Below are 12,235 nucleotides of genomic sequence, written 5' to 3' on the forward strand. Positions count from 1 at the left end.
AAAATTAAGTTGTAGACCAATATGTTTATAGCACAATACTATTTTTGTGAATAAGAAGTTGTAGGTTTGTAAGTAGATCTGTATAAGCTTAAGTCAAGAAGGATTAGTACCATATAGTGGATAAGCACCAGATAGTGGTTATCCCTATGAGTTGAAGGAACAGAAAAGAGAAATTAAATTCCTACATTACATAAGTTAAAAAAAACAAGTCATGAGATTATGGGTTTTTTTTCCTTTTAAAATATTTTTTTCAAATAAATAAAAACCCATAAACAAGATTAAATTAAAACCATAATATTTTTAAAAATGAAACTGATAACAGGAATTTTTAAGTGGAAATCTAAAAGCAAGTTCTTCCTACCCACTAAAACAATCTATAAATCAGTCCTGTTCTGTCATTAATACAAAAATAAACATTGCTCACAAGTTCCTAGCTAATTCACCAGAGGGCTCTCTCACCAAGAAAGTTCTACCATCTCTATTAAGTTCTGGGCCCCTGCAGCCTAAGCTATGGCCTTCTTAAATACCTGTGACCTCAGAATCTTGTGACATAGATAATTTCATTTCAAAGGACAGAACTTTAGAAAAGAAGGCATTTCTTTAAAAGCATAGGATAAGGAATTGGTTAGAAAGAATGATACTTACATGTAAACATAATTCGCTGGGTATAGAAGTTATCACATTCAGGTCCCTTTTGAACACTGATATGTTTGCAGGCTGACTCACAGTCACATTGGACAGAATCTTAGAGCCTGTCTGCTGAAAATTAGGGGACTGTGCAGGACTATCTTGAATTCCACAGTGACTGATGCCTATGACTTCTGGCACTGGACATGAGACTGTGTCTTCAGCAGAGGAAGAAAACGGAGAATCTATGCTTTGGGTATCCTTCTGACTCTCAGGATAGATGCTAGATATGCTATGCTCCTGATAGAGCAAATTTCTTAATTTTTCATCCAGAGTTTTAATTCGGTTGTCTGCAAACTCCATTTTTGGAGGTCCTTCCCCGTCTGATTCCAGGACCGTAGAGGACAGCAGGCTAGTTGGTTCAAGGCCAGGGGTCTGAGTGGGAATGACCATCTTAGGAGAACTTGCTTCCACGATCACTGCGGTTTCTCCTTCTTGGGAAATAAACTCTGCATCCATAGTTGGCTGCTGCACCGGTAAGGACTGAGGCTTTTGATCAGACATAAATGCCGGAGTTGTAAGAGAGTTAGGAGCAATCTGAGTTGACTCACCAGGAGCTGCCTGACTGGCAGCTTGGTGACCTGGATACACAGGTAGGAATATGCCTGCTTGGCTGGTGAGTCCCTCACATTCAAGACTGGAACTACTAGCAACTGGTGCCATTATCTGCTTGTCATCTTCCACTTGATAAAGTATAGCTGGCTGCTTAGTTTCTACACTGGCATATTCAGAAATCTTACCATCAACTACATCCTTGTGTTCTGATGTGGAGGTGTAAAGTGCACGCTGGCATGGATTATTTTCTAGAGTGAGCAGCGTGTCCTGTGATATTTCCTTATTACTTATGTTTCTTGGACCTGGAACAATAACAAAGAATGGCTAAGCATGTATGGTAAGTACAAAGCATGGACTAGTACCCAAACTCAAAAGGAACAGGAGGAGCAAGGGGCAAATTAGAACCTGTGTGAAAGTATTCTTATAAATAAAACTCAAAATACACAGAATTCAACCTAATAAGGAGAAAAACCTTTTCCTTTTTTTTTCCATAAATATTAAAATTTAAATGGCTTAAGTTCCCTCCTAACATTAATATCTTCAAAAATGCTTATGAAAATTCTCATAAGCATAAAATACCCATGAAAACAAGTTAAAGATACAGTATATATTTTGCATCCCCATCTTCCAGGTCTGGATAAAGGTGGCAAAGAACAAACACTTACTAGAAAGCAGATTTAGCCCAGGAACTGTAGACATGGACTGCTGAAGAGAAGAAGGAGATTGAGCATCACGGTTTCTTATTGTCTGATTGATACAAAATCGCCATCGACCAACTGGGGATGACTGAGGAGCAGATTCATCTGTAGAAAGAATTGGCAAAAATTAATATGCTAATCAATTGTCAATATGTTTACCTATTGACTAAGGAAACCAGGTTAAAACACCGTTTTGTCTTTTATCTCCATTTACAACGCACTAGGATATGTGTAACTTATAAGACCAGACCTCCCAACCCTGACTGAAAAATACTCTAACAACTATGCACAAGATATCTTTAGAGAAGGATTTTGGATTCTACGGAAACAAACATTGTATCAATAGCAATTAAAAGCAGGGCAGTTTTGGGAAAAAAACGAAAAGCACTTTTTCCACTAAAACCTACATCTTCTGTTCTGTATCCTGATTATGGTGGTGCTTACACAAATCTATAAGAGGACTAAAATTTACAGAACCCTACACCAAAAGAAAAAAACGTCTATTTTCCTGTATGACAACTTAAAAAATAAAGTAAAATAAGCCCCTACATCTGTACTCCTACTTTGTTAACTTATTCAAATAAGTTATTCTCTTTTAAACTTTACCCTACTTTGCCAGTCAGAAATATACTCAGGGACTTCCCTGGTGGTGCAGTGGTTAAGAATCCGCCTGCCAATGCAGGGGACATGGGTTCGAGCCCTGGTCTGGGAATATCCCACATGCCGTGGAGCTACTGAGCCAGTGCGCCACAACTAGAGCCTGTGTACCACAACTACTGAAGCCTGCACTCCTCGAGCCCGTGCTCCACAAGAAGAGAAGCCACCACAGTGAGAAGCCCGCACACCACAACAAAGAGCAGACCCCACTTGCTGCAACTAGAGAAAGCCTGCACGCAACAACGAAGACCCAACACAACCATAAATAAATAAATAAAAAGAAATCTACTCAGACTCCTGCTAATGAGAAAAAGAAGACAGAGGAGAACCCTGGCATCCTAACACAAACTACATTTGAGGGTAATGGTATCTGGTTCCATGACTCCCACACCACCTGTTGCTTCTTCATGCTGTTATAATTCCTTCAGATGTCCTCATTTGTCTGTGGCTCTCCTCCCCCTCCCAGACACTCTAAATATACCCATGACCAGAGCTGAGAAGAATGGAGAGATAAATTTATGAGAAAAGAAAATAGAAGACACCATTTTTAGTCCCTGGCAGTTTATCTGGTATCTGATTTACAAAAACTTAGTGATCAGAGCAGGTAGAAGCATATCATTGGTAGAATGAAATCAAGATACTAATGCTATTAAAACATGAGGCAAACTTAGAACATAATGATTTTAGTTAAGAAAGTTGTTGTCCATCTCATATAGAGGAAAAGAAAAACTTACCAGTTAAGTTCAAACAGTAAAGCCATTAAAGGTCAGCAGTACTGTGACTGCTTTTCTGGTAACATACCATGCAACAACTCAGAAATAAATTAATCAGGTAAAGAAACAATACTTGGAGGAAATTTGGAGAATGGTTTTACTTCTCACTTTTTTTACTTCTTATTTCTGGGCTATAAAGTCCTTTCAAAGTGTGGGAAAACCTACATTAACAATTTATCAAATTCCTTTATTGGCTAACATCTTTCCCAAGGTGTGTACATTAAAAGTTTCCAAATGTCTTGCTTCAAAAGCCAAATAGTAAATTTTATTAAGTATACTTACTGCTGGTTTGAGTGGATGCAGAATTTATCTGTACTTGTTCAGATGATCCTGTCTGAATTAAAAATGAATAGATAAATAAAGAAGTTCCTGATACATATCCGAGAAGACCTATTTGCTAAGCAATTTCTCTTACTTGGCTACTGCTGGATTCCATAGTAATAGAGTCAACTCCAATGGCTCTTTCTGCAGCAGAGTGGACATGAAGGATCTCCTGGGCTTGACCTACGATAGCCCTCAATTCTTCTACAAATTTTTCTTTTTCACTTTCCAGGACAAAGTTATCTTCAACCTATCCAAAAGTAAAAGTAAGTCTATTCACAAGAATGAATTTAGTTTCTTCAAAATTATAATATGGTGACTACCATAAAGAAAAATAAATTAGGTATTTAGATCTAAATGCCACAACAGAATTAACAAAGACCAGCAATAAAATGCCACATAATACATTAAATTATTCTATTTTGAGACCACTGATATTTTCAGATTGGCACTACCTACCAGAAGCCAGCATTTTTAAAAAATCTGGCATTCTATAAATTGATTGCCATTTGAAGAACATAACTGAGGTAATGTTTACGTTTAAAACTAGGATGTCCAAACGCAAAAGCTTTTAAATAAAAAAAAAACACAAAATGAAGCATCTCTAAAGATGATAAAGAATTGGCCTAGAGACAGTTCAGAAAATACTACATTGAATAAGAGGCAGACTGACAAAATTATTAACTTTTAAAATGTTAAATTCTGCTTGGCCAGGAATGTATATACGAAGAAAACTGGCAGAAACAAAAGCATTATGTACTCTTCGTGCCACCCTAGATCATTCCCATTAAAAAAAAGAGGAGGGGAATACTAACTTAAGCCTAACAATTCAAAGAAAATACAAAAACTAAATGAAATGATGAACATTACTTGAACACCTATATGTAAGATGTTATATCAGTAGCTAATACATTAGAATTACCTGGGGAACTTTACAAACTATTAATGCTTAGGCCTCATCTCCAAAAATTCTGATTTAATTAGGGACCCAGGCAACGGAATTGTTTTTGTTTTAGTTTTTGTTTGGGGCTTTTTGTTTTTTGGCTGCGCCACGTGGCTTGCAGGATCTTATTTCCCCGACCAGGGATTGAACCCAGACAACGGCAGTGAAAGCACCGAGTCCTAACCACTGGACCACCAGGGTATTCCCAACAGAATTGTTAAAAAACTCTTCCAGTGATTTTGACATGCAGCTAGGCATAAGAAGCACTGACCTAGATCCTCTCTTAATGAAACTCCCTCATATTTTACACATAAATATACAGAAACCAGAGGAGGTATAGTGACTTACTCTTGATCATAACCAATTTAGTTCTGTACAAATTTTAAAAACTAGCAGTACCCTAAAAAAAATGGCTCTGAATAAATGGGGGGAGAGTTAGAGAGGAAAAAGAGACAGAATGCTTAAGAGAAAATAATTTGGTTTTACTGTACTTACCATATAGTCTGCAATATCCTCTGGTGCATCACCATCAACATCAAACTTGAAGGTGACCATCTTGTTATTGTGTGTCTCCAGTTGACACTCCACCATGTTGTCTCCAGAGATTGACACCTGGGCACAAACATGTCACTAGTTTAAGAGTCAGTCATTGTCTTCTCTTTGTAAATGGTGCAGGAAACATTTGGATGAGCTCACATACGATATATGAAAAAAATGGTTTAAACTGTTCAGAATCTAAAAAGATTCTGTTTTTCCCTTGATGAAATACTGCCTAAACAACTATTGTATGACAAATCTAAGGCTCAAATTATTCAGCAAAAAATAAGTTAGAAATGTGAACCTGTGGGAAAGAAAAGGAACACAACTTTTATGAAAAGGCAAAAAAAAAAGTTACAACGGTCACTATAGCTACCTGCAATGCAAAGATCTAAATCTGGTCATTCATTTCCAAAATTCTCCCACAAATTGACCCTTTAAGCTAAAGAAAATGCACTGCTAATGGAAATGTAAACTGGTCCAGACTTTATGGACAGCAACCTAGAAATACGTATTTAGAAACTTTAAAAAAATCTTCATACCCTTTGACCCACTAATTCTACTTCTAGGAATCTATCATAAGGAAATAATCAGGTATATATACAAAGATTTGTGTTCAAGAGTGTTTGCTGCAGAGTTTCATAATACCCTATACTCACCTCCACAGCAACATCGCCCCTCCCTGACCCCCCCAGACCTCAACATGCACTCTTAACCAAATCATATTTATACACTGACCTGAAGGACAGTAAGCTGAAATTTAGTCCCCTTCTCTGATCGAGGACAGGAAGCTCTTCTTTGTTTGATCCGATCTTGTTTGCCATTTCCACTTGGGTTATCAGGGGTATTGGTGTTTTCCTTCACAGCTGCCACATCATTATTCAAACTATTACTCAAAAAAAAAAGCAACTCCAATTCAATTTCTCAGAGAAGAAATGATTCTCAAAGTCCAATATTTAACCCAAATCAGAGTTAACATCTGAAATTCCTTTGTGAATAGAATCATTCCATCTTGATGGTAAAATTCTAAGAAAAACCCTCAATTATAAAATCATAAATAATGTTTAAATAAAATATATAAGTAGTACAATATCTCTCAAAAAGTTATGACTGCAAAACTCTGCAAATATACTAAATGCCATTGAATTGTACACTTTAAATGGGTGAAAATCTAATGGTATGTGAATTATATCTCAATAAAGCTGTTTTTAAAAGTTATGAAACACTGAGATTATATTGTACGTATCAGGCCAACATCTCACAGTAGTGAGAGTGAAAGAAAAACACTGCTAGTGATGGACCTCTGTGGAACCTTTTATCAGGGGATGTTCCTGATCAATTTTTTTTTTTAATTTTGTTTGTTTGTTTTTGGTTTTTTTGTTTTTGCGGTACGTGGACCTCTCACTGTTGTCGCCTCTCCCATTGCGGAGCACAGGCTCCGGATGCGCAGGCTCAGCTGCCATGGCCCACGGGCCCAGCCACTCCGCAGCATGTGGGATTCTTTCCAGACCAGGGCACGAACCCACGTCCCCCGCATCGGCAGGCGGACTCTCAACCACTGCGCCACCAGGGAAGCCCCTGATCAATTTTATTTTGTTTGTTTTGGGGTTTTTCTTATTAATATGTTCAAATAAAACTTCTAAAAACCAATTCTCACTCAAAATATAGCTGTTTATGTAACAAACTCAACAGGGGATACATGAGGTGTGGAAGACAGGAATAGTGCAAGAAACAGAAAAAGAAATGAAAATGAGATAAAGAAAATGTAGTGTGTATATACAATGGAATATTATTCTGCCATAAAAAAGAATGAAATCTTGCCATTTGTAACAACATAGATGGAACTTGAGGGCATTATGCTAAGTAAAGTAAGTCAGAAAGAGAAAGACAAATACCATATGATCTCACTTATATGTGTAATCTAAAAAAACGAAAAATCTCCCAAGCTCATAGATACAGAGAACAGATCAGTGGTTGCCAGAGGCAGTGGTGGGGGGAGGGGGTGGAGAGGGGGCGAAATGGGTGAAGGGAGTCGAAAGGTACAAACTACCAGTTATAAAATAAGTCATGTAATGTACAGCATGGCAATTATAGTTAATAATGCTGTATTGCATATTTCAAAGTTGCTGAGAGTAGATTTTAAAGTTCTCATCACAAGAAAAAAAATTTTGTAACTATGTATGGTGATGGATGTTTAAACTAGACTTATTGTGGTGATCATTTCATAATATATACAAATGGTGAATCACTCTACTGTATATCCAAAACTAATATAAGGGTATACATGAGTTTTACCTCAATAGAATGAAAGGAAGGAAGGAAGGAAGGAAGGAAGGAAGGAAGGAAGGAAGAGGGAAGGAGGGAGGGAGGGAGGGAGGGAGGGAGGGGAGAAGAAAAAATACACCATAATTTTGGTTAAAAAAAACTGAAAATGAATGATGTGAAAATGATTCAACATGATTAATTCTAACTAGTTATATTTTCAGTTTCAAGTCAATATGATTATGACAGGGCAGACTAACTTTCAGCTGATCTGTGTCAAAGGTATTTTTCAGCTTTTTCTTTAATAAATTTGAAGATATTTCAATAAATAACAAAAATTCCAATAAATACATTTGAAACTTAAATGAGATCTATAAGCAGTAGATATTTTTTAAATTAATTTTTAGGTTAAGTCCTTTCTCCTAAAAACTACTCAGGAAGTATCTATATAAAGATATACAAGAAAAAATAAAACGAACTCCTAAAACTTTTTCTATGTCCCTGTGAAAAAGAATTTTCATAAATATAAGTGGAGGAAGAAAATACATTAATACTGCTCTTAGTTTTTTAATAGAGAAATAGCAGTAATAAATAACACCTTCAGAGGAGAAAAGGGACATAATTCTAGTCAATGCAGCTGTATCATTCACTTTGCAAAGTTATCTTAAAACACTAGTTTAGGGTTTGGGATAAGATGGCAGAAACTCAACTCTCCCCATTCCTCCCCACTAAGTATAACTAAAAAATCTGGAAATAATACAGTAGAATATCACAGGAGGGCACTGAAGAGTGAAAAGATGAAGGCAGACTAGCTAGGGACTCCCAGGACTTGAGGAAAAATATAACAGCTTGGCGTCTCCTGACTCCTGGGCCAAAAGGCAAAGGTAGCCCAAGCCCAGTGGTCTCCTGAACCCCAACCTAGCAACAGAAGGTGATTCAGGTGGGCCCTTTCCTCCCTTGGTGATGCTGGTGGGAACCCTACCAGTAGCATGTGGTCTGGAGAGCTGGCTTAGGGCAGCGGGCCTAGAGAAGTGCTCTCCAACCCCTTGGTCCAGCAGTGGGTCCCAATGGTGTCAGGTGAACCAAGCAGATGCGAATAATAATACAAAGACTCTGAAAACTAAATTGTCATTAGAACCATAGTCCACAGAAGTAGACCAGGACCTTTGCACCTAAACACAATGACTGACTGCTAAAATAGAGTATTTAAATAGGATCCAGAGTATCCTAACATAATGTCCAAAATGTCCAGGAGACAAATGAAAATTCTCTGTCATACAAAAAACCAGGAAAATCACAACTTGAATGTGAAAAGACAATCAACAGATGCCAACACCAGGATGAATCAGATATAGGAATTACCTGACAAGGATTTTAAAGCAGCCATTATCAAATTGTTTCAATGAGCAATTACAAATACTTTTGAAGCAAATGAAAAGCCAGAAAATCTCATAATAATAGAAGATATTAAGAAAGAAACAAATGGAAATTATAGAAAGAGTACAATCATAGAAATAAAAAATGCACTGAGTGGGCACAATAGCAGAATGAATAGGACAAAGGAAAGAATCAGTGAACCTGAAGACAGAACAAGAGAAATTAACCCAATCTGAACAAGATAGAGAAAAATATTAGTTTACAACTACCAAATGACAATATAATCATATATCTGGTTGTAATTTATTTCTTTAGATTAGCTGGAACTTTAAATTACATTATTTCTTATTTCCTTTTTAAATTCTTATAACATTTTCCTAAGAACAGAATATGATGGGAATTCCCTGGCAGACCAGTGGTTAGGACTCTGTACTCTCACTGCCAAGGGCATGGGTTCAATCCCTGGTCAGGGAACTAAGATCCCACAAGCCACGGTGGTGCAGCCAAAAAGAAAACCACCCCAGAATATTATAATAATGTGAACAAGAAAATGGTCAATAATTTCATAGTCCATATGATATTTATTAACATAAAAAGTAAAAATAATATCTACTATTTTTATTGAACATACACACAAATACTAGAACACTGAAACTTCTTCAGTCAGGACACACTAAGCACCTAATGAATGCAGTACTTCAACATACCCTCATCGCTTTCATGGTATTAATTTGAAGATACTCACCTTCGAACTAAATCCGGTTTTAGAAGAGTTGCTGTTTGTTCAGCTCCAACTGCTTGGGATACAGGCTGTAAATAGCACAGAAATAAAACTTATTATGATAACAGCAAAACTTTAAGCTGAAGGTGCAATTTGCTATTATTGCAGAAAATGTGTTTGTTACATTTCATACTTTGGTTACCACACAAACCAGGTAAAATGTCTACATTACTGAATGTCTATATCAATCCTATTATTGATGTTACTACCAAACATAAAGAAAAATAAAATGTAGCAGTATTGATATTCATCAAGACTTTTTCATTTAAAAAGACAGTATTTATTTTATACTTTTGTTTGTGTTATTTTTCAATGGCTTCCAGTCCTGACTGTAAAACTACTAATAAAAGGAAGAGTTGCTACCATTCCAGAAACAGATAAATCAATGATTCAAGTTTTAACGTATTGTATGGTCTCTCTCTCTTGTTCCCTTTTCACTAAACTACTGCCAACAATTCCTTTGAGATGTTAGTATCCAGCAGCTGCAATACTGGCATCTAGGAGAAAAGTTTATAAAGGCAAATGCCCACCCTGCTGGAAAATAATGTTAAACATTTATCTAATCCATCCTATGCATTGCCGCTGGTGACAGTACAGTGACTTTAAAATGCAAATCTACCAAGATCAATCACTTACCTACCTAGTTTAAACCCTCTATGATGGCCCCTCATCTTCTATAAGGTTAAGTTCCTTTGGATGGCAAATAAAGTCCTCAATGAACTGGTCCCTGCCTCATTCTCTAGCTCTTCTCTTCTTGAAGCCACACTGAACTCTAGCTCCTCTGAATGAGTTGGGCTTTTTCATATACAGTGACTCTACTTATATTCCTTCAACTCCCTGGACTATTTCAACTACTCCTTAGTCCTGTCCATTTAGCAAATATCTGAATGGAACTCCTGTATACAAGAAGGCTCTATTACAATGGGTTCCAGAAAGACCAGCAAAATCACCTTGGAGTCTCTTTAAAAAACACATATACCTTATCTCATATCTTGGTTTCTAAACTAAAAGGGATAAAGGTTCCTTGGAGAAATGGCTGATTCCAGCACTGGGGCAAAGAAAATATAAGATGAGCCTGGATCATCTTGCTACCCACCAAAGTAAAGAACTGCTCACAGAACGATGGGAACATATCAAAAGCACACTTGACCCACCCTGAAGGGGTTCCCTATACCCAAATATGGAAAAATTGGGCATGAAAATAAATAATGAGTAACAGAATATAATGCATTTAATAAAATAATCCAAGAGTTCATACTGATACAAACAAAAGAAAGCTCTTACAATACAAAGCCAAATAAATATAAGGAATGACAAAGTTAGAAAATCATCAATGGATGATAAAACTAGTGGGTGAAAGTTGGATGAGGAAAAAGATATCTACATAGTTTCAAAATATCTCCCCACAAATCATTTATTCATTAAAAAGCAAAACATGGTAACTTTACAGTGGAAGAACTTGGCAGCCTCCACCTTAACCAAGTAATCAAATTTAACCTCAGAAATATTGGGACAAATTGACATTACATGGCTCCTAATATGATACAATGCACAAAGGTTACAACATTGTTTGCATGGTATTCCTGACAAAAATGCATGATCTGAATGTGGGGGAAAAAAGGAAACTTCAAACACACTCAAATTGAAGGGCATTCTATTCGGTTGGCCGAAAGGTTCGATCGGTATTTCCGTAAGATGGCTCTAGTAGCACTTAGTTGTCTTTAACTGCATTCGAAACAGTTTTCTTAGACTGTATGTGACAGGTGTCATATCAGCCCGCATTAAAAAAAAGACTTACCAAAACTGGTGAATTTTTGTGTATCCATTTGAATATTGAAGATGGAAGAAAAAATGCAACATTTTCCACATATTATGCTTTATTATTTCAAGAAGGTAAAAACATAACTGAAAACACACAAAAAAATTGTGTAGTGTATGGAGAAGGTGTTGTGACTGATCAAATGTGTCAAAAGTGGTTTGTGAAGTTTCATGATGGAGATTTCTTGCTGGACAATGCTCCACAGTTGGGTAGACCAGTTGAAGTTGATAGCCAGCAAATAGAGATATTCATTGAGAACAATCAACATTATACCACGCAGGAGACAGCCGACATACTCAAAATATCCAAATCAAGCGTTGAAAATCATTTGCACCAGCTTAGTTATGTGAATTGCTTTGATGTTTGGGTTCCACATAAGTTAGGCAAAAAAAACCTTCTTAACCATATTTCCTCATGCGATTCCCTACTGAAACGTAATGAAAATGTTCTGTTTTTAAAACAAAGTGTGGGGCTTCCCTGGTGGCGCAGTGGTTAAGAATCCGCCTGCCAATGCAGGGGATACAGGTTCGAGCGCTAGTCCGGGAAGATCCCACATGCCATGGAGCAACGACACCCGTGCATCACACCTAGTGAGCCTGTGCTCTAGAGCCGGTGAGCCACAATTACTGAGCCTGCATGCCACAACTACTGAAGCCTGTGTGGCTAGAGCTTGTGCTCCGCAACAAGAGAAGCCACCACAATGAAAAGCCCGTGCACCACAACAAAGAGTAGACCCCACTCTCCGCAACTAGAGAAAGCCCTTGCGCAGCAACGAAGACCCAACGCAGCCAAAAAAATAAAGAAAATAAATAAAGAAAATTTTTT

The 12,235-nt window shown here is 37.1% G+C and overlaps 1 protein-coding gene across 1 annotated transcript in view; it reads right to left on the minus strand.

The window, feature by feature from the left end:
- Nucleotides 1-12,235, minus strand: part of WNK3 (WNK lysine deficient protein kinase 3) — a 188,307-nt gene that overhangs the window by 53,351 nt on the left and 122,721 nt on the right. The window contains exons 11-17 of the mRNA XM_049704669.1: nt 9,556-9,620; nt 5,910-6,057; nt 5,130-5,246; nt 3,786-3,941; nt 3,653-3,704; nt 1,908-2,045; nt 646-1,544 (exon numbers count right to left, since the gene is read on the minus strand). Coding sequence (XP_049560626.1) covers nt 646-1,544; nt 1,908-2,045; nt 3,653-3,704; nt 3,786-3,941; nt 5,130-5,246; nt 5,910-6,057; nt 9,556-9,620 — 1,575 coding nt within the window. The remainder of the gene's footprint in view (nt 1-645; nt 1,545-1,907; nt 2,046-3,652; nt 3,705-3,785; nt 3,942-5,129; nt 5,247-5,909; nt 6,058-9,555; nt 9,621-12,235) is intronic.

This window comes from Orcinus orca, chromosome X (assembly GCF_937001465.1).
Source record: "Orcinus orca chromosome X, mOrcOrc1.1, whole genome shotgun sequence".
NCBI classification, from domain to species: Eukaryota; Metazoa; Chordata; class Mammalia; order Artiodactyla; family Delphinidae; genus Orcinus; species Orcinus orca.